The sequence below is a fragment of the Ornithodoros turicata genome, chromosome 3 (genome assembly GCF_037126465.1).
Source record: "Ornithodoros turicata isolate Travis chromosome 3, ASM3712646v1, whole genome shotgun sequence".
NCBI lineage: Eukaryota > Metazoa > Arthropoda > Arachnida > Ixodida > Argasidae > Ornithodoros > Ornithodoros turicata.
In genome coordinates, this window is record NC_088203.1 from 83,173,807 (window position 1) to 83,194,557 (window position 20,751).

The window sequence follows — 20,751 nt, forward strand, 5'->3', positions numbered from 1 at the left end:
TTATTTTACATTCCAGCACCTTTGAGATACTGAAAGCGTCTGAGGAAAACCCAGGAAAAACCCCAGACAGCACAGCCGGCACCGGGGTTTGAACCCGGGTACCTCCCAGTCTCGACGTGACATGGCCAGCACGCTAACCACTGAGTCACGGAAGCTGGTGCACGTTTGTTGCAATATCCATCGCCGAATGTTGTGACGCAAATTAGCTGAAGCCAATACAGCCAGTACTTTTTGACGAGTAACTTTTCTGTCTATAATCTTTGTGGCTTTGAGACCCTGTATTTTGAACGATGGGACTTCGCGGCTTACCAGTCGCGTCTTCCTATGGACACAGCTTTCTGGTAGATAATGACGCTCTGTCGTTTTAATTTGTATTTCATATTCGTATTAAGCCGTGGGCGTAACCATTTCACATAACATAAGCATACCCCCAGTTACTACATACTGTAAAATGAGCCATTTTTTGCAAAATATCATAGTATCGATGACAGGGAAATACTCGCATTTGCAATTTCCAAGAAACAAGATCCACCAATCTGAAGTGTCCAATTGATTGCAGCATTCTGACTTTTCGAACACACCTGGACACCATTTTTAACTGCATAGTTTCGACCGTACACTCATCATTTCAATCGCACGCGGTTAACATTCTAAAAACAGATGGTGGCCGTGGTGGTGAATGGGCTCGCCGTTGTCGGCCTCACAGAGGTGGGCAACGTCACGACTGACGCCCTGGGGGAATGTGCGTCATGGGCCGACTTCTGAGGTAACTGTGCCGACATATGTCTGAAGGAGTCTGACGAAAACCTAGGAAAAACCCCAGACAGAACAGCCGGTACCGGGATTCGAACCCGGGTACCTCACAGTCTCGACGTGACATGAACAGAACTAAACAGAGTGTGTGTGGGGGGGGGGGAGGTAATGGCAGGATCGGCTCGCAGTTGTTGGCCACACAGAAGTGGGCGTCGTCACGACTATAGCAAAAAAAGAAAAAGAAAAGAAAGACGGATGGAGGATTGAGGATGAAGGGTGGAGATGCGTAGAGGGTGCATGAGTTCGTCGGGGAGAGCAAAGTGTTAGAGGGGTCGTTGAGCAAGACCCGCCTTCTGCAGAAAGAGAATAAGGTTTCTTGCTTTAGCGGAACGTTCGGCAGAAGAACCAACGGGGTAGAGGATGTCCGCTAGCGTGCCCGAGCTGGACTAAGGGAGATGGGCTTCGCGCGCAGAATGGTATGCTCGGCAGTCTCGCCGGATGTGCTCGAATGTTTCAGGTTGTTGACAGTGGCCACAGCAGGCGTCACCCCTAGAGCCGATCTCGAATAGTTGAGAGTTGGTGAACGCAGATCCAGTGCGGAGCCTATGGAGCATGGTCTGGATGCCTCGAGGAATGTTTTTCATGGGAAGAAGGGGGGGCGATGATGGTGCATGATGTCCCGTATCCCAGGGTGGCGCAGTTCAACAAGTTGCTGAACGGCCATTTGCCTGTCAGTTGGTCTATCAGCGGGGGGGGGGGGGGTCGAGGTAGCTTGCCGTTGTTGGCCGCACTCAAGTGGGCATCGTCACGACTATAGCCAAAAAAAAGGAAAAGAAGGTGGGAGAAAGGGGAGTTGAGGACTTCAAAGTGATGTAGAAGCAGGATGACCGGTACTGATGGTATCAGCACTTCACCACATAGCACGCTCTTAGCCAATCACCATCCCGAACGACGACGTGCTGCCCCCTGATTGGTTAAAAAAGGGATGCGTACGCCTTTTTGGAACAGATATACAGTTCCAAAAAAGGCGTACGCCCCGCTCTTTCCATAAACCGGGAGTGATAAAAGCCTCATTCTGTGCAGTGGTTGGCCTTCACCATCTGGTGAAATTCTGTTTTCACTACGTCGAGACTGGGAGGTACCCGGGTTCGAATCCCAGTGCCGGCTGTGCTGTCAGCACCATCTGTTTCACCACCATCTGTTTTCACGCACCCTCTACGCATCTCCACCCTTCAACCTCCATCCGTTTATTTATTTACTTATTTATTTATTTATTTTTGCTATACTCATGACGACACCCATGGCCAACAGCGGCGAGCCGATTCTGTCATCAACCCCTCCCTCCCTCCCCGTTTTTAGAGTGATTGTTCCATTCCTGCACGTTGGTATACCGGAGATGCCTGCGACTCCAGCACCGATGTCACTGTCTCGGGCTTGGAATTTTGCGTAGGCCTGTATGAGCCAGCCGCCATGTATGGGTACGTACATGTAGATCACACTGCCGCGACAGTCAGCTTTCAGAAGAGCTCCGCGGTACATCAGCAACCGACACGTCGTGCGAAATTAACTGGCGGCGAAAGATTCTACAAACGTGCCTCCATCCCAATTCGCCGAATTATGGAGCTTTACCAGATCGTAAGCACTCTGCAAAGCCGATACAACAAAGGAAGCTGTCAAATCAATGATCAGCAACGTGATGCCGTTCACTTCACAGGGGGGGCGTACGCTTTTTTGAGGAAATTGTCATATATCCAAATTGCCACAAAAAGGCGTACGCCCCCCCCCCCTCCACTCTCTTCGAATCAGAAGCGATAACTTTATCATTCGTGGCAATGGTTGGCGTACCGCGTGCTATGCGGTGAAGTTCTCTTTTTAGAGTGTACCATCATCCCGAATGACAACGTTCTCTCCCTTGATTTGAAATGTGAACTGCATAACGCCACAAAAAAAGGGGGGTAATGCCGTTGTTGGCCACACAGAAGTGGGCATAATGATAATGCCACAAAAATGGCGTACGCCCCCCTTTTTAGCAAATCAGGGGAAAGAACGATGTCACTATAGGGATGATGGTTGGCTATACACTCTTAAAAATGAACTTCCCCGCATAGCACGCTCCTAGCAAACCATCATCTCGAATGATATCGTTCCCTGCCTTGATTTGTTGAAAACGAGAGGCGTACGCCTTTTCTGTGACACTTATGCTGTTCATAATTGTCACAGAAAAGGCGTACGCCTCGCGTTTTCAACAAATCACAGCAGATAACGATATCATTTGAGATGGTGGTTGGCTAGGAGCGTGCTATGCGGGAAAGTTCATTTTTAAGAGTGTAGGAGCGGCTATGTGGTGAAGTTCATTCAGGTGGTCGAAATTATCCGCAGTCCTACCCTGCTGCACGTGCAGCATTTCCCCACAATAGGCTGACTACTCCAATTGCCTATTGTACCAGCCGGTACTAAAACTCGTCGTTAAGACCGCGAATTAACCACTTTTACCATTAACCAAATTAACCACGACAGCGAATTAGCCAATTAACCACTTTAATGCTTACAGTTAGTGCTGGTAATTACTGCCACATGAAGAGCAGCATGGAATGCCGTTCTTGGGGAGGTCGTATCGGGCCGAAAGAAGTGCTCAACTCAGGGCATGGCACGTGTAGAGAAAGGCTTCCCTATCCCTCCATTGCGTAATGTGCGCTCAAGGTGATGCAAGAGCACGGAGAGGATCGTGTTGTCACTTGGTAACACTGGACAGGTATCGATCAGCACCGACGCAGTGAAGAAGGAACACAAACAGAACTCTCTGTGCTCGCTCGAGATGCACACTCATCTGGGCACGAGCAGTCGTACCGAGACGATATACTTTTCTGTACGGTCGCGTTGTGTTGTACGTCGCCTAGCTGTAACGCACAATGACGTTATCATATTGGTTAAAGTGTCCCAGCATGTATAGTGTCGTCGTTACGGAGCACTTGTTCTTGAGCATCGGAGGGTTTATGTTATGTTTGCCTGTTTATTTAAATAGTCTGATTAAAAGGCAGCAGTACTGGCGTTCGCACCCACAGCTTCCCGTCAACACAGAGAACTAAGCCGAGTCAATGTAATGCAATATGATGTTTTGTTTTTTTAACTACACTCTACACCATTTCTGTGGCATTATGCAGTTGATAATTGCTGCAAAAATGGCGTACGCCCCCGTTTTCATCAAATCAAGGGAGAGAACGTTGTTGTAGGGCAAGAACGGAGGCGACTCGGCTCTACAACGAAGATAGTTTCAATAAATTGTTCTAGAGAATTGTTCATGAAAACGAAACCCCGGCACGCGGGCCGAGGCGTTGACGAGGATGTCACTGAGACTGGATGCAGCGGTGTGTGCTACATTGTCATTCGGGATTTGGTTGGCTACGCTCAAAGACTGAGCCTCACGGCTAGCCAACCATCGTCCCGAAGGACAACGTTCTCTCCCTTGATTTGATGAAAACGGGAGGCGTACGCCGTTTTTGTGGCAATTATGATACTGCATAATGCCACAAAAATGGCGTACGCCCCCAGTTTTGAGCAAATCGGGGGGGGGGGGGGCAAGTGATGTCACTCGGGCTAGGAGCATGCTATGTGGTGAAGCTCATTTCTAAGAGTGTGTTCTCTCCTCAAATCTGAAGAGATAACACCTAATGGAAAGCGAAAGTGGGAGGTGCACGCCTTTTTGTGACACATGTACAGTTGTGTAAAATTGTCACCGGTGGGCCTACGCCCCCTCTCTCCTCAAATCGGAAGCGATTTGTCGCAATCGTTGGCGTACGGCGTGTTATGCGGTGAACTCTGTCTTAAGAGTATGGAGCAGAACGTCACCCGATCGGCATACAAACAGCTAGGTACGGAACGGATAGAACAGGTAGATAAGGACGCCCCCAACTTCACTGCTAAAACAGAACTTCACCACGTATACTCTGAGGGCCATCTATTTCACAGAATGACACCGTTATCACTCCCAGTTTGCGGAAACGCAGGGCGTACTCCTTTGTACTCCTCGTGACACCTAACATAACTGTAATAGTATCACAAAGAGGCGTACGTCAATTGTACGCAATAATATCACGGAATAAGAAGATACCATTCGGGATGATGACTGACTATAGGAGTACCGTCCCGTGCACGGTATAAATACAACTTCACCGCATAGCACGTTGTGGAGTTGTATTTTAATAGTATACGTTACATGCCTTTTTGCGCCCCTTCCTGTTTGGTGCCAAAACGACATCCGGTTCCATAGCAGACACGCTCTGCGCCAACCAGTGTGCTGACTGATACCGTTATCACTTCTGATTTGAGGAGAGAGAGGGTCGTATACGCCTTTTTACGACATTTTAAATTGTCACGAGGAGGCGTACGCCTCCCATTTTCAACAAATCAGGAAAGTGAAAGATATCATTCTGCATGTCGGTTGGTTCCGAGCGTCCTTAGTGGCGGAACCGCAGGAAGTCTTCGTGGCACCGGAAGTTGTGGCGGGGGCTTATTTATATGTTTACCCGAGAATGTCATGTATAGCTTCTTATGCAATATGAATAACGGAGGAGGAGGAAATAGACGCTTGATCACAGAAAACTGCTCACACCCATCGAGGACCTGCTGTTCCACGACGAAAACCCAATGCAAAACATAATTCGGTGCACGCAAATGAGGAGCTAAATGGACATTCAGCCTATCTCCTTCCTACAGTCTTAAAAATGATCTTCACCGCATAGCACGCTCCTAGCCAACCATCATCTCGAATGATATTGTTATCTGCCCTGATTTGTTGAAAACGGGAGGCGTACGTCTTTTTCTGACAATTACGAACAACATAAGTGTCACAAAAAAGGCGAACGCCTCCCGTTTTCAGCAAATCAGGGCAGATAACGATATCATTTGGGATGATGATTGGCTAGGAGCGTGCTATGCGGTGAAGTTCATTTTTAAGAGTGTATCCCTGCGTATACTGTCACTTTAACGCATGTAACGGATATGGAGAAATGTCAGGTGCCGAACTCCATTGTGCACGTCGCGAAAATGTCATCGAGTCTCCTTTCAACTAGCCTCAGCACGCATGGCACGTGCAGCGAGGGGAAGTGACGAGATGATGAAAAAAAAAGAATACTTTGAACCTGGGCGACGAAACCGCTGTGAGGACAGCTAAAATGCGTCTGTCTCCATAAAAAGACAAGAGCTCCGTTTCAACTGTTGCTCGGTCGGCGACGCGAGGATGGAAGACGGGAGGGTCGTCGATGACGTCAGCAAGGTCGACGGAACGTTGCCATGGGGATGCTGGGTAGAAAGACGCGCTCTGCTCGCATGAATTCGGAAGGCTTACAGATTCCGTCAGATGAGAGCTAGACGGCGCCAAGTTACATTACCACCGAAGAAGCAGACAGGAACTTTTGCACATTACGTGTGCGGTATTTTCAATGCGCGTCCCACAGATGGGTTAACCGCTGGTGGTAATAGTAGCCAATCAGTCTTAGAAAAAAGAGTGGAGCAGTTACACCTTCTAGGGAGTAATAGTTGTCGCATATGTTGCGCCTAAAAGGATGCAAAGTTCTACCTGCTACCTACGAATGATAGAGTTACCGCTTCATAATAATAATATTTTCTTTTATGAATTTAGTTTTTGGAATTGTACAGCGATCAGCACATCGATTACGTGTTTGTTACTTATATATGTGTTGCTATACTGTGTTACTGTGTCATACGTTTGTTTTGCTGTTGCTGCTGTATGGGACCAGTGGCCTTGTCAAGTCACATAAAGTGACTTTTGTCGCCCGTTCTAGCCACTATGGCGGTTAAACAAACAAGTGAAATGAAATGAAATAATAGTTTGTTTGAACCTACTGAAACTTCTACAAAATGAGAATGATGAACAAATTTGGTTAATTGGCTTCATTGGAATTTGGCTTAATTAAAAATTTTGCTTTTTGAAAAAATTGGAAAAGGAAAAAAGATACACACACAGATTATTACCCGAAAACAGGGGAAAAAAGGAGGCGTGAATAGGTTGGCTGAACGGCTGCTGCAGTGCATTTACGAAGAGCTTCACCGCACGTAACACGTTTCTAGTCAACCATCATCCTGGACGACACCGTTTCTTTTCCCTTTGTTGAAAACGGGAGACGTACGCCTTTTCGGGACACTTATGCATGGCATAGTCACGTAATTATCAGGACTCATAACAGTGTCATTCTGTGCAATTGTGTGCATCCGGCGTGTTACGTGGTGAAGTTCTGTGTTAAGAGTGTGGCGCATGTGTTGGATTTGGGCCAGGAATAAGACTGCTAGCAAAAAGGAAACGACCTAGTACGGCTGATTACGTAATATCATTGTTTGCAACGTCTAAAAAATGACAATACTAATAATAGTGTCAATAGAGAGAGAGAGAGAGAGAAAGAAAGAATGACTATCAAACACCCATCCCAGTATAAAGAATCCCGGCATTCATCATCAAGAAGCAAATTTAGCAATTATACTCATAGCGGACACTTGTGAAGTGGAATAGATGAACATGACCCGGAAAGAGAGAGAGAGAGACAACAACAACAACAAAAAAAAAAAAAAAAAAAAGAGGGTGTGGGGTGAGGTAGGTTGGATGAAAGGCTGCACCAATGCATTTTTGCGAGGAACTTGAGGAACTTGGTGCATGGTGTTGTGAGCCATATGTGAGTGTATGAGAAGGAGGCTTGGCCATGCACGCGAAGACGGCGACGAAGAAGGCGCTGTCGTCCGCTCAGACAACCTTTGGACGTGGAGGTCGCGGATGATCAATAGGTGATTTCCGGGTACGCGCTGCCTTCTCTCGCCTTTCGGGAATTTTCTCGGAAGCGCCCAGCCGAATAATGTCAGAGGGAACATCCTCAAAAATCAATGCTTCCCATATCCACAACATATTTAGGCTAGAACAACATCCGGTACCGCTTTTAAAGTGGTATTTTTGTATCGCCTCTTATCTGTTTGAACAGCGCTCTCTCTCTGGAAGTGGCCTCACTTTCAAACATTGTTCTTCTCTTTCGGCTTTCGGGAACGTGGGAGGAGCGTGCAGTAAGGAATGAATTCGCTGTGCTCACTGCGTACTGTATCGCGAAGGAAATGTATATTGTAAAAAAAAAAAGCGTTGGAGTACCCTGGTGTAACGGGGTACAGCTTGATGTTAACAGGGTACATTCGGCTTCGTAAAATGTAAGAGAACTGAGAACTGTTTATTGTGAATGTTCAACGAACGAGTCTTTCGTTTCGCTTCTTGGGAGTACTACACTCTTAAAAATGAACTTCACCACATAGCACGCTCCTAGCCAACCATCACCCCGAATGACAACGTTCTTGCCCTAGATTTGTTGAAAACGGGAGGAGGAGCCTATTTTGTGCCATTATGCACGGCATAAAATAGACTCCTCCTCCCGTTTTCAACAAATCAGGGGCGAGAACGTTGTCATTCGGGATGGTGGTTGGCTAGGAGCGTGCTATGTGGTGAAGTTCATTTTTAAGAGTGTACCCTCTGAACCGCTTCAAGACCCTTCTACTGGGAAAGAACATTGTCGGCACAATAAAGCAACACAATTTGTAGTAAGAAGGCGATTAAATGAGGTACCATATATCGTTTGCAGTACTGATCCTGGAACGATTTTTTTTCTTCTAATCTTTAATGTTATCAAATCCTACTGCACTTTACATGTACGCTTCTTGTCGTACATATCGGAAGTTATCGCAAAGCAAGTTGCTGACTCTGTTGGGCAAAATAAGGGCAATCGGTAAGTTAAGAATATTGGACATAGTGGGCTGAAACGTTAAAAAAAAAAAAAAGATTTTTCTCGCTTGTTTCTTGACTCATCTAATCAGTGAACAACACACATACACCACATATTCATACCTGACCAAATTGTTGACACCGCGGGAAGTACTTTTTTTTTTTTTTCTATAGTGGTTAACTGATTCATTCATCTATTCCTCAAAAGTGCATAGAAACGCTACTAGTAGAACACATCTGTACCACACTTGCAGATGACACCTCACATATGTCCTTGTGAATAGTCGCCCAGAACTGTCTGTTGCTAAGGGCTTTGCGCCCTTCCCTTTTGTTTTCACGCAAGTGGCAGTCATCCACAGAAGAAAGAAAAAAAAAGAAAGAAAGAAAGGAAAAAAGCTGTCCCTATTCTCGAATAACACATAACCCGCGGATTGGGAGGCGATATCATGAGATAACAATGGGATGCGATATCAGGTATGCCTCAGAGGGGGGAAAAAAAGCTCGCCGGCTCCGACATACCTCAATACACGTGTGCAAGATTTTAACAAACCTTTGGGAGTAGCCCGTCTCGAGCGACCTGGGACTAACATCTCCATTTTTTTTCTTTTACCAATCAATCAGTCAATCAAACGTTTATTTCTAAACGGTTATCAATTGTACCTGAAGATACAAACACTTAACCGAAAGACGAATATTCGAACAAAGTGATGACGGTGACCATAATTGCGGGAAAAAAATTGGGAAGGTGAGTCAGGACTAAGTTCGGGACTGGGGGGGGGGATATGTTTATTAAGAAAAAAAGAAAGGAAAGGTTAGCCAGGCAAAGAGCCGGCTTGCTATTCCGAAAAAAAAAGGGGGAAGGGGCAAACGAAAAAGAAAAGGAGGGAAAAAGAAAAAGGGGGATCGAAACAGAGGAAAGAAAGAAAAACAAAAAGCAACAGAAAGAAAGGAAAGGGAAAGAAAACAAGAAACAGAACGAAAGGGAAGGAAAAGAAAAGAAACAAAAAGAAAGGAAAGGGAAAGAAAAGAGAAACACAAAGAAAGAAAAGAGAAACAGAAAGAAAGAAGAGAGAAACAGGAAGAAAGAAAAGAGAAACAAAAAGAAAGAAGAGAAGAAACACTAGCACAACGTTACAGGCAGTTCACTAGTCCTGAGACTCGGAGAAAACCGAGGAGAGCGGGACTGGCTACTCCAGCACACCTGCGTAGAACAAAAAAGGGGAACAAAGTGGTCAACCGCGTACCTCCTTTACCGACGCGAGTGCTTCTTTTTCGGAATATGCAAGAAACAAACTGTGCCTCTGTATACAAATTACAGAGCAGATTGGCCATGCACAGCAGGTAGAGGAATCGTTGAGGACACTGTAAACGGTGCGAAGAAACGGTGAACTGGCCTGCACTTTGCACTGAAGAAAGTGTAATAACCCAGCACAAGACCGAGAAGCATTTAAAGCAGCCTTGGGAAAAGTTACTTGAGAAAGTAACTGAGTCAGAGGAACTTCAGGAAGAACAAAAGGAGGTCAGTGAACTTCACAGCATAGCACGCTCCTAACCAACCATCATCTGAAGTGACATCGTTCTCCCCCTGATTTGTTGAAAACAGGAGGCGTACGCCTTTTTTGTGACAATTAAGCGGAACATAATTTATTTATTTATTTATTTATTTATTTACATACGTTGAGGACCCCCAAGGGGGTAAAGTCAGTAAATTGTAACAGAAAAGGCGTACGCCCCCTGTTTAGAACAAACCAGGGGAGAGAACGATGTCATTCGAGATAATGGTTGGTTAGGAGGCGAAGTTGCTGCCATTCCGTTTAATGCATCAAGTTTGCCGTGTGGCTACACGCTTAGAAATGAACTTCACCGCATACCACGCTCCTAGCCAACCATAATCTCGAGTGATACCGTTATCTGCTCGGATTTGTTGAACACGGGAGGCGTACGCCTTTTTTTGTGACAATTATGAACCGCGTAAGTGTCACAAAAAAGGCGTACGCCCCCTATTTTCAACAAATCAGGGCAGATAACGATATCATTCGAGATTATGGTTGGCTAGGAGCGTGCCATGAGGTGAAGTTCATTTTTAAGAGTGTAGGGTATTAGCCTGCCCAACTTTATTCTAAAGCATCGCTACGAATTCTAAACTGGAGCTCAACTGGGGCACTAGATGGGACAAGGGCTTCTTCCATATTGCGCTTAGGAGCGCTGACAACAGCACTGTTTTCTTGCCGTCCATGTGTGCTATCCTAGCAGTGCGATGTCACAACGCCGGGTAGGTTGGTGTCGTGGGCCAGCTGTCACGCGCTTATTTCTGTTGTTCCTGAGTACGGTGATAGTTGCACCCTTTTCACATCTCGGGTCTTTCGGAGCCACGAGCATGCGCCAACGGGTAGGGAAAGAGTCAGTCCTGACTGGATCGGGACTAACCTATCCCTATTTTTCTTTCATATCCAATCCAATTCAATCTAATCCAAAGAAAATGCGAGCGCGCTTTCCCAAATTATTGAGAAAAACTTGCGATTCTGAAAGTAACTAGCTAGCGTAACTAGTTCCTGAAAGAGGTAACTATAGTTGCATATGAAAGTTACTTTCTTTGGAGGAGTAATTACTTACTGTTACTATAGTTACTTTTCCAGTATCCAGTTACTTCTAACTGGGTTACTTTCCAAGACTGATTTCAAGTGGAGGTCATGTCGGACAGCGAGAGTATTACATCTTCACTATGTATATGGCTCATGTAGTATTTTACAGTTTTTATACTTGAAAGGAACAGTTCGTTTCTTTTCTTTTCTTTGTCTGAGGCTTTCCCTGAGTTTTCCGAATACTTTCCAGACGAATGTCGGCACAGCTCCCCCTGAAGTCGGCCCAGGACGCATACTAACCACCCTGTCACCCCACTCCTTCCTGCTGTCCTCTCTCCATCTGTCCACATCTGTACGCCGCTCATAGTCACAGTTGCTTCGCGGCGCTAACACGAAAGTTAAAAAAAAACTTTGTTTTCTTTCACATTTTATATCACCTTGTAAACGGGGGTTACGAGTCGCCCATCGTTTTGCACACGTTTCTTCCAGTTAATTCAACCTGTTAGACTCGGGAACTTTGGAAGGAGCTGCTTCGTGCATATCGTGTTTGTGTTAATTTTGTATCAACGAGACAATTCAGTGAAGGCGTCGATTAGTGACGTATTTGTGACACTATATGAACCTGAGCAAATGGTGGCACGGTGTCGCCGAGTGATCCGCCTGCTGGTGTGGCAGCATATGCAGAGTGATTGTAACAGATTAAGCAGGCGGGTGATAAGACACCGGAGGTGTGATATAGCTCTGCTTCGAGAGTGTACCCGTGTGTCCTCGCGAAGCGAAGTGCGCCGCACCGGAAAGCGTGCTCCTCCGCAACGTTAATCGTGATGAGGGGAAGCCTAACCACACAGGGTGTACCCCGCGAATCTTCCGTGCATCAGGGCACTGACGGTTGGATATTACGTTTATTCTTTGCACCGCTTATCGGTCGGTCGCATCTTATAGGACGAAAAAGAATGGCACCGGATGTGATGATAAGAAACAGTGCATGACCAGCAAATTATTCTTTTGTTATAGATAGTAATAATAATAATAATAGTAGTAATGTTTATTCTTACCAACGATTTGGCAGGAGGGACAGGCAAAGGGCTGCGACACCGTAACCTGTCGGGCCTTGACCCCGTCAAAGTTCACATGTTTATTGGGTATGTTTATTGAAGTTTATTGAAGTAGGGAATTAAAATGACTAAATACAAAGCTTAGGGATGAAATTATGGGTGTCATTAGCACAGGCTAGTATTGACTCCCACAGCTCATCCTCAATAACATTAATTCACAGTCAGATAGAAAGACACTGAGACATGCAACGAATGATTATGTTCAGTTATTAATACATCAACAAAGACATTACAAATGGAAAATTTAGCACACTTCAATTTGTCCCGAACAATAGCATACATTAAGATAACGGTTAACTAATTGACTTTAATATGGCACTAAAGTATGAGACAAATGAAACAGTAATAAACACAATGAAATAGAGAAATGTACATAATGAAATACACACAGATCTCAGTCCACGTAAAATAACATTATTAACCGGTGCGAAAGTGATTATTGCCAACCAATCTTACTTCGCACGCAGAAACCATTTACAATTTTTGGCATGGCATATATGGGAGAGAATGATAAAAGGCGGAGCTTTCGGGAGCAGCAAACAAGAACGAACTATTGGGAAGGCCTACAATGCGGAACATGCTGTCATTGGCCTCCTCAAGCGACTTGTCGCGGGAGATTGTTTGAGGTGGCCAATCCGAGGCCTCTCTGCAGAGGGAGAGGGAACGTGTAAATCACGAACGAAGGCAACCGGTGAATGTCGTTCCTTTTGTGTTGGGGTTAAGGTAACGACATCCTTCATTCCGCGCGGAGGAATTTTTCCACTTTAGAGCCCCTTTAGGAAGAGAAGTGCGTGGTCAGGCACAAGTCAGGTACATGAAAAAGAAGAAGCTCCGTCGCCGAATAGCATGGCAGAAGATATCGTCGCACATTTTTCTCTTTATTTTCGATACGCGTTCGCCATAACATCGTAGAACTCTTGTGTCGCGCATGAAGTGTATACTACCGTGTTATCAGGACAGAAAGTTCAACGTACGCTATGCGCAAACAAACGGAGCGTGTGAATGGAGACATATAACGTGCGTGGATAATCAATTACTGGGAAAGTGATCTTTATGCAGCTTTTATTCGAATATCCTGCCCCTCACACAACGGGCACAGTATATAGATACGTACTTCAGAGAACCAATTTGGATGAGAACAGTTCAGAAGACAGTGATTGACTGGTTCTTTCATTTCATGTTCCTTATTGTCTCTTCCGTTATACGTTCCGAGAAGCTGACTTTACAGGCTTCGTTTCAGACAAACATCAACACAATGATGTGGAGTAAAGGACAAGGTCTACCCTTTCTCGCTTCTAGGACAGGCGAAGGGCATTTCTCCAGAAATTCTCTCCTCCTCCACGAACATCTGAGTAGCTGGAATCGAGTCATCAGTAACGCCCCAGAAAGAGGAGTTTCCGTGAAATGCTTTTTTTTTCTCTCTCTCTCCCCCCTGTAGTCGTTCGATCGAAACGCTTGGCTCAGTAGCGCCACACACACGCGACAGGGAAGTCCAGACAAACTGGCACGTAGGATTCTACGGGACCATCGAAGTTCCAGCAGCGGTCTTTTAAAACCGCGCTGATGATTGCCCCTCGGGGTAACATAGTTGCTTCTGCATTGCGACGAGTCAAGATAACCGTTCGCTTGTATCTCAGGTAAGCCTCATTGACATGCATAGCGACGAAATGGAATAGGAGCAATTCTCTGTTGACTGTGACTCTCAAAAGTTATCTTTGGATGGAGGAGAGGGGCTTCATGCTATATAGCTGCTTATACCCTACACTCTTAAAAATTAATTTCACCGCATAGCACGCTCCTACCCAACTATTATCTCGAATGACATCGCTCTTTCCTCTGATTTGTTGAAAACAGGAGGCGTACACTCTTTTTGGGACACTTATGCAGTTCATAATTGTCACAAGAATGGCGTACGGCTCCGGTTTCCAGCAAATCAGGAGAGAAAACGATGTCATTCGAGATGATGGTTGGTGAGGAGGTGAAGTTACTGCCATTCCGTTTAATGCATTAAATTTGCCGTTTGGCCAGGGTATTACTCTGTCACGTGTTTAATGTTTTATAGCGGACACCGTACGTCGATGAGAAGTTACGGGTATTGTGATTCGTCAGATTCTTTCAAAGAGAATTTCGCAGTGTAGTGTCGTGTCAGTAAAGGTCAACTCTACATCTTAACCCACACCTCCTTGACTCTCAGACCGGACCGCACTCTTACAACAGAAGTTCATCGCATAACACGCTAACATTACCATGAATGATAGGGTTATCATTCTGATTCAAAGAGAGAGGGAGCATTTATATGATGATCATCATATATCCAAATTGACAACAACACTAAAAGAAGGCGTACGCCCCCCCCCCTTCCTTATGCGGTGAAGTTCCCCCTACGGGGTCTTGCGCAAAGGACCCTCTAGCGTACACTCTTAGAAATGAGCTTCACCGCATAGCACGCTCCTAGCCAGCCATCATCTCGAATGATATCGTTGTGAGGCCTGATTTATGGAAAACGGGAGGCATACGCCTTTTTGCTTTGATTACCGGACCCCTTATCATATCCATCATCATCTCTCATCACGTACACTCTTAAAAATGAACTTCACCACATAGCACGGTCCTAGCCAACCATCATCTCGAATGACAACGTTCTCGCCCTAGATTTGTTGAAAACGGGAGGCGGAGCCTATTTTGTGCTCATTATGCACGGCACAGAATAGGCTCCGCCTCCAGTTTTCAACAAATCAGGGGCGAGAACGTTGTCATTCGGGATGATGGTTGGCTAGGAGCGTGCTATGCGGTGAAGTTCATTTTTAAGAGTGTACAAGTGGCACTGGGGCAGCGCCCAGCCTGCTGGCCGACATCAGCCCCATCTCATCATCGTATCTCTATTTGTGTGTGTGTGTGTGTGTGTGTGACAATTATGAACAGCATAACTGTCACAAAAAAAGGCGTATGCCTCCCGTTATCAACAAATCAGGGCAGAGAACGATATCGTTCGAGATGAAGGTTGGCTAGGAGCGTGCTATGCGGTGAAGTTCATTTCTAAGAGTGTACCTTCCATCCACAGTGCATACTTCGGTCTCAGTCATCCCGTACATACCACACCTTCACCCCTCCATCCTTTTCTTTCTTCTGTATTTGGCTATAGTCGTCGTGACGATGCCCACAAGCGTGCGGCCAGCAACGGCAAGTCTATCTCGACATTACCCCCCCCCCCCTTTTCCCTTTTAAGAGTGCACGTGAACAGCGTCACGACTGTAGCCGAGACATCGTTTGTTAGTTTATCGTTTATTACCTAATTCTTTTTATTTATTTCTTATTTCTTAATTTTATTTATTTATTTATTATTCCTTTCTTTAATTCTTTTCTTTTTATTTTTTATTATTTTCTTAGTTTTATTTATTTAATTATTTCTGGAATAGCAAGCCGACGTCTCGTTTGGCTGACCTTTCCCCCGTTTTTTTTTTTTTTTTTCCTTTTCGCCTAATAAATATATCCCCGCCCCCCAGGGGAAGGAACGATGTCAAACGGGATGATGGTGGGCTAGGAGCGTGCTATGTGGTGACGTTCACTTTTAAGGGTGAGGGTTGCCACCTGTCCGGATCTCACCCGGACAGTCCCTAAATTTTCGTTTTGTGTCCGTTGTACAGGTGAGAGTGTGATCCGGACGCGAAATATTCGGAAACAGGGCGGGCAAGAAGCACATGTGATGATAGCTCACGTCAATATCCGGTCGTAAAACTTACACAAAAATATAAAGAGAACACAAGAAAACCACATGCAAACCGACATGTACAAGACAAGATAAGATGTATTTAAAGGACAATACGAAACACTGCAGCGAGAACGTGCTTAAGATGCAGTGCGGTAATTTGGAACATACGGCTTCAAAAAGTGCTTCATTTAAGCTGCCGTATATAATAATAATAATAAATATATAAGATACGGTATATTACCGAAATTAGATATGGTAACGATACCAGAAACGGGAACGCATACCACGGTACTCCGGCCATGACCCGAAACAGAAACAGAAACGAAAATGATAGTCCGGTATTGAATTCGGAGTAACGGCTATCCCTGTTGTGCAATGACAGGAGTGACTTTTCATTTCATTTTGTATTTTTTATTTTCTCTATTCACGGTAATATATGATCTCAATACCACACAAGAGCAATGGAAGCGATATATGGGATCTTCAAAAATGCATCCGTGGCTTACTCGACACAGTTCGCATAACCCATGACGTCAACACATGTGACCTACACAACAGATTCCACGACATACTAGATAGAGAAAGCCTGCTTACTCGTCGACGTGACGTAACAACTGAGAACCAGCCAATCAGGATAATGTTTTCAACACAGGCAGCCATGGAGATGAACCGCCGTCGTCTGCTAGTAGTACTGATTTAACTACTGAATACTAAATGGGAAAACTTTAAAAGATAGCGCAAAGCGGTCCCGTCGTGTCTTTCTCAAGACTGATTTTCTGGAAAGCGTCTTGCGCTTTTTGTCTACAGATTCAGGTCTACAGGTTCCAAGTTAGCTGCAATCATTAGTGAGTTCTTGAATTCGAAGAACGGCGAATCGCGGGAGCAGACGAATTCTGACTTCATATGTCCACGTAGCGAATGAGGGAGAGGAGGAATTAAGCAGAGCTTCTGTGTCTATGTAGATGGGTAGAAATCCAGCGAACCGGTAGAGATGTAGGAAGGGAGTTGCCTCAGGACAGAAGCCGCCGATATTTCGAACAGAGACTGTTCTTCTTCTGGGCACCGTCCTCATCATTGGCATGGTATTTAAAGGGTTAGGTGTGACGTGTTTAAAGGTTCATGCGAATTGTGGGTCAACAGCCCGGAGGGAAGAAAGGTCCGTAAAGGTCCTGTGTCTATGTGGCGTTTACATAGCACGTGGAGCCTGCTTTCTTTTTCTTTTTTTTTCACCGTGGCTGTGGCAGCATTCTTTACTAGTCTACATATGTCAGGCGCTTTCAGACATAGTATGTCGGCACAGTTCCCTTAGAACAGCGTTTCCCAAACTTTTGGCGGTGACGGACCCCCGGAAGCGATGAGAACCAATTCACGCCCCCCCCCCCTCCCACACACACACACAAATATACCGGGATACGCGCTGTGTACACTGCATTGCAGACCGCGTTTAATATGCGCGGCAGGGTATAACAAGGAACGAAATTACATTTGTGCAAGCATAAACATGGTCAAATGACTGTCTAGACAGAAGCGAAGTTGACTTCCGACGCCGCGTTCAGTGTGAAGGATGGTGCTGCTTGCTGGATGCTACAAGGGCACTGATGTCAGGTTCGATTGAAGACAGCAATTTTGGAAGTTCTGGGTGTTTGGAAATCGGGCAGCATGTACGAGCGCGTGTTTGTGGGGACGAAAATCCTCACTGAAATGTGAGAGACGGTCGCGGACCCCCACGGACACTCTCGCGGACCCCCAGGGGTCCGCGGACCACACTTTGGGAAACACTGCCTTAGAAGTCGGGCCTGGACGCACATTCCCCATGGCGTCAGTCGTGACGTTGCCCACATCACCACCACCACCTTTACTAGTGAGAGCGTCTGCTATGCATGCGACATTGGAAGTATAGGTCTGGGCACGCTCAGCTTGGGTTATGGAACACGAAGTTTGAGCACGACATTCCACGGGATGAAGACATGTTTCTGTAGGTTAAAAAAAGAAAAAAAAACGTGAGACGTACGCCACCGATGCGGAATTACTTGTGTGGCGTGTACGCGTGATACCGTATACCTGCTCTTAGGCAAAATGGTATGCTGATAGAGGTGAAAAGGGTGCCCTCCAGCATCCAATCGTTCCATTACCAGAAACAGTACCAGAAGTGTAACAGAAACGAGAGCGAGAGAGAAATACATGATGACTTCCGCTCATTGAGCAGAATGCTACCCCATTGCTATTGGGGGAAAACGAAACGAAATTGAAAGGCTAGTACCAGAAACAGATAACGTAAACGAAAATATTGCGGTAACGAAAATGGCAACGGTAACGAAATATGCCCGTTGCCCTTCTCTGCTCGAAATAGCGTACAAATATACATTTACGAACGAATACTGAGTAAAATACAGTATCTTCAGTATGGTACTCAACATACGTACAAATCTCCATGAAATTGCAGAGTGAACTTCACCATGACCTGCCAAGCATTTATACGAAAGCAAACCGTCTGTCTCTTGGAGGCAGCAAAGTTGAACAAAAAAAATACATAAATTACTCTAAGTGATAGAGACACTCTGCATGCTAATGTGTTGCGCCGTGTGAGCACATTGCATATGTGTCGATCAAAAATTTTGCTCTCAAAATAATTTGCTTTCTCCGTTAACACTGCGAATCTACGGACTACCTATACAGTTTATGTACTTAAAAAAATGGGTGTGTTACTTTGAGCAAGGGCAGGGTAACGCTGTTTACCACCGACACATTCCAGAAACGGCGTAATGCATATCCCCGCAGTTCGGTAATTGCAGCAGAAATAGGTGGCAACCCTAATCCTCCTGCGTGTCCCAAGCAACGCGGGTCGAAGCCCGTGCGCCAATCCGCATTGGTCTAACACTATCCTCTCCCTGTCACTTGTAATCTCGGAATATTGCTAAATCCAGCAGCGATAAATTGTCGCGCGTCTGGCTCCTGGTTCTATGCTCGAAAAAAGAGAAGCAGGCACGAGCCAAGGACGAGTCTGACGCGTGCCAGGTGTTTAGAGAGGGGGGGACTTCTCCGGCCATAACGGATCGGCTGCCCTGTCGGCATCTGCCGTCTGCCACCTGCCCAGTCCCCTTCACGGGGAGAGACGCAGGCCGAAACACCGTTAAAAAGAACTTTGCACCCGCTTACTTTCGTTCACCTTAGTCTTTTTTACATTGACCTGCCGTTTTGTTTTCGTGATGCAGTCGAAAATAGCGCGAGCAGCCTTGCACGGGATTTTGTGCAAGATGCGTTTGGCACTGTCAGCCGGGAAGAATGCGGCGGTGCAAAATATGTGGGCTGTCGCCATTTGCGCGTTATGAGAAGTGCTTAAAGGGACACCGAAGCGCAAAAATTTATCATCCAGGAATGAAAGATTCCGTTACGTTGACACCAACGCCAACTGAACGAGATTACGATTTCCTTCTTCCCAGACTTGTACGTAACGCGTTACCAGTAATTGCGTTACTTGTAATCAATTACTTTTTGGAGTAATTTTTCGAGTAATCAATTACATTCTTGAACAAGTAATTTTTCAAGTAATTCGATTACAATATTGAGTAATCAATTACCGAATAATCAATTACTTTTGAAGTAGAGTCTGACTCAAAATAACAATTTTCTGTGACAACTACTGTACTTTACTGTAGTAAGCGGAAAAAATATTATTGCTACTTCTCACGTGCGAGTCTTCCGCGCTATTTCAGCCGTCCCAATCACTTGGGAGTTTTTTTTTTTTTTTTTTGCGAAGTACACAGGGGCGGAAATTTTTGCATGAATTGAAAGTAACGGCCCGAGTAACGCGTTACTTTTATACTCGTTACTCAATTACATTTCTAGTCGACTAACTTGTAACGGTAATCAATTACTTTTTTTTTAATTATCATTCGTTTCCTGCATCAGTCTGTACGTGACCATTGGCTAGTAAAAGGAAAGATATTGAAGACAGATGATACGCCCCTGTTTATCACAGAGAATTTAACTCAGTCAAACCGAGAGTTACTGTTCCTGAGCAAAAGATGGGCTAGAGAAAATTGTTTCAAATACGTCTGGCACAAAAATGGCAAAATTCTTATTCGTAAGATGGATGGCGCACCGGTAACCATGATCACAAAGCCGGAAGACCTTGCAAGGCTGATGTGAGTTGAACGTGTTACTTTGTACACTTTAGGCATAGGATCAATGGAATCTACACTAGGCTATGTGAATGCAAGTGAACTATCCTCTCACGTTGTTGAGAATTTCTCGTCTCCCATCTCTATCTTGCACCTAAATATGCAGTCAGCGCGAGCGAAGGAGGATGAGTTCTGTGCTTTTATTAATACTTTTAACTTCGAATTTACTGTGATTATGATGACTGAGACTTGGTACTGTAGCGATGTTGACGTCATGCATATTGATAAATACAACCCCATCTTCTTGAATCGAATATCAAAACGAGGTGGCGGTGTTTGCCTATTTCTGAAGGAAGGGATTGCATACGACGTCATTAGTGATTTCACTCGATGTTCAGATAACTACGAATCAGTTTGCTTGAGGTGTGAAAGAATTTTGTTTGCGGTAATTTATAGGCCCCCAAGTGGAAACTTGGGCGACTTTTTTAATTTTTTAGATGCATTGCTCCGTTTCACAAACGAATACAATTATATTTTGGTCCTCGGAGGCGACCTAAATATAGACATGCTATCAAGAACGACTCAGCAGCTTGAGCTATCAGCTATGCTTGAATCACACTTTGTCTATAATGCTGTATCCACGCCAACTCGTGTTACCGATACCAGCGCGACGCTCATCGACCTATTCATAACTAACTTCTCACAG

General features: G+C 45.3%; 1 protein-coding gene across 2 annotated transcripts in view; it reads left to right on the plus strand.

The window, feature by feature from the left end:
- LOC135388703 (kinase suppressor of Ras 2-like) overlaps positions 1-20,751 on the plus strand; it is a 93,883-nt gene that overhangs the window by 24,628 nt on the left and 48,504 nt on the right. Inside the window, exon 1 of one of the 2 annotated variants that reach the window (XM_064618430.1) lies at positions 13,718-13,852. The exons of the other annotated variant lie outside the window; for it this stretch is intronic. Within the exon in view, the coding sequence (XP_064474500.1) occupies positions 13,779-13,852 (74 nt within the window). The 5' untranslated portion in view covers positions 13,718-13,778. Of the gene's footprint in view, positions 1-13,717; positions 13,853-20,751 lie in introns of those variants that run through there. 2 annotated transcript variants of the gene reach the window in all.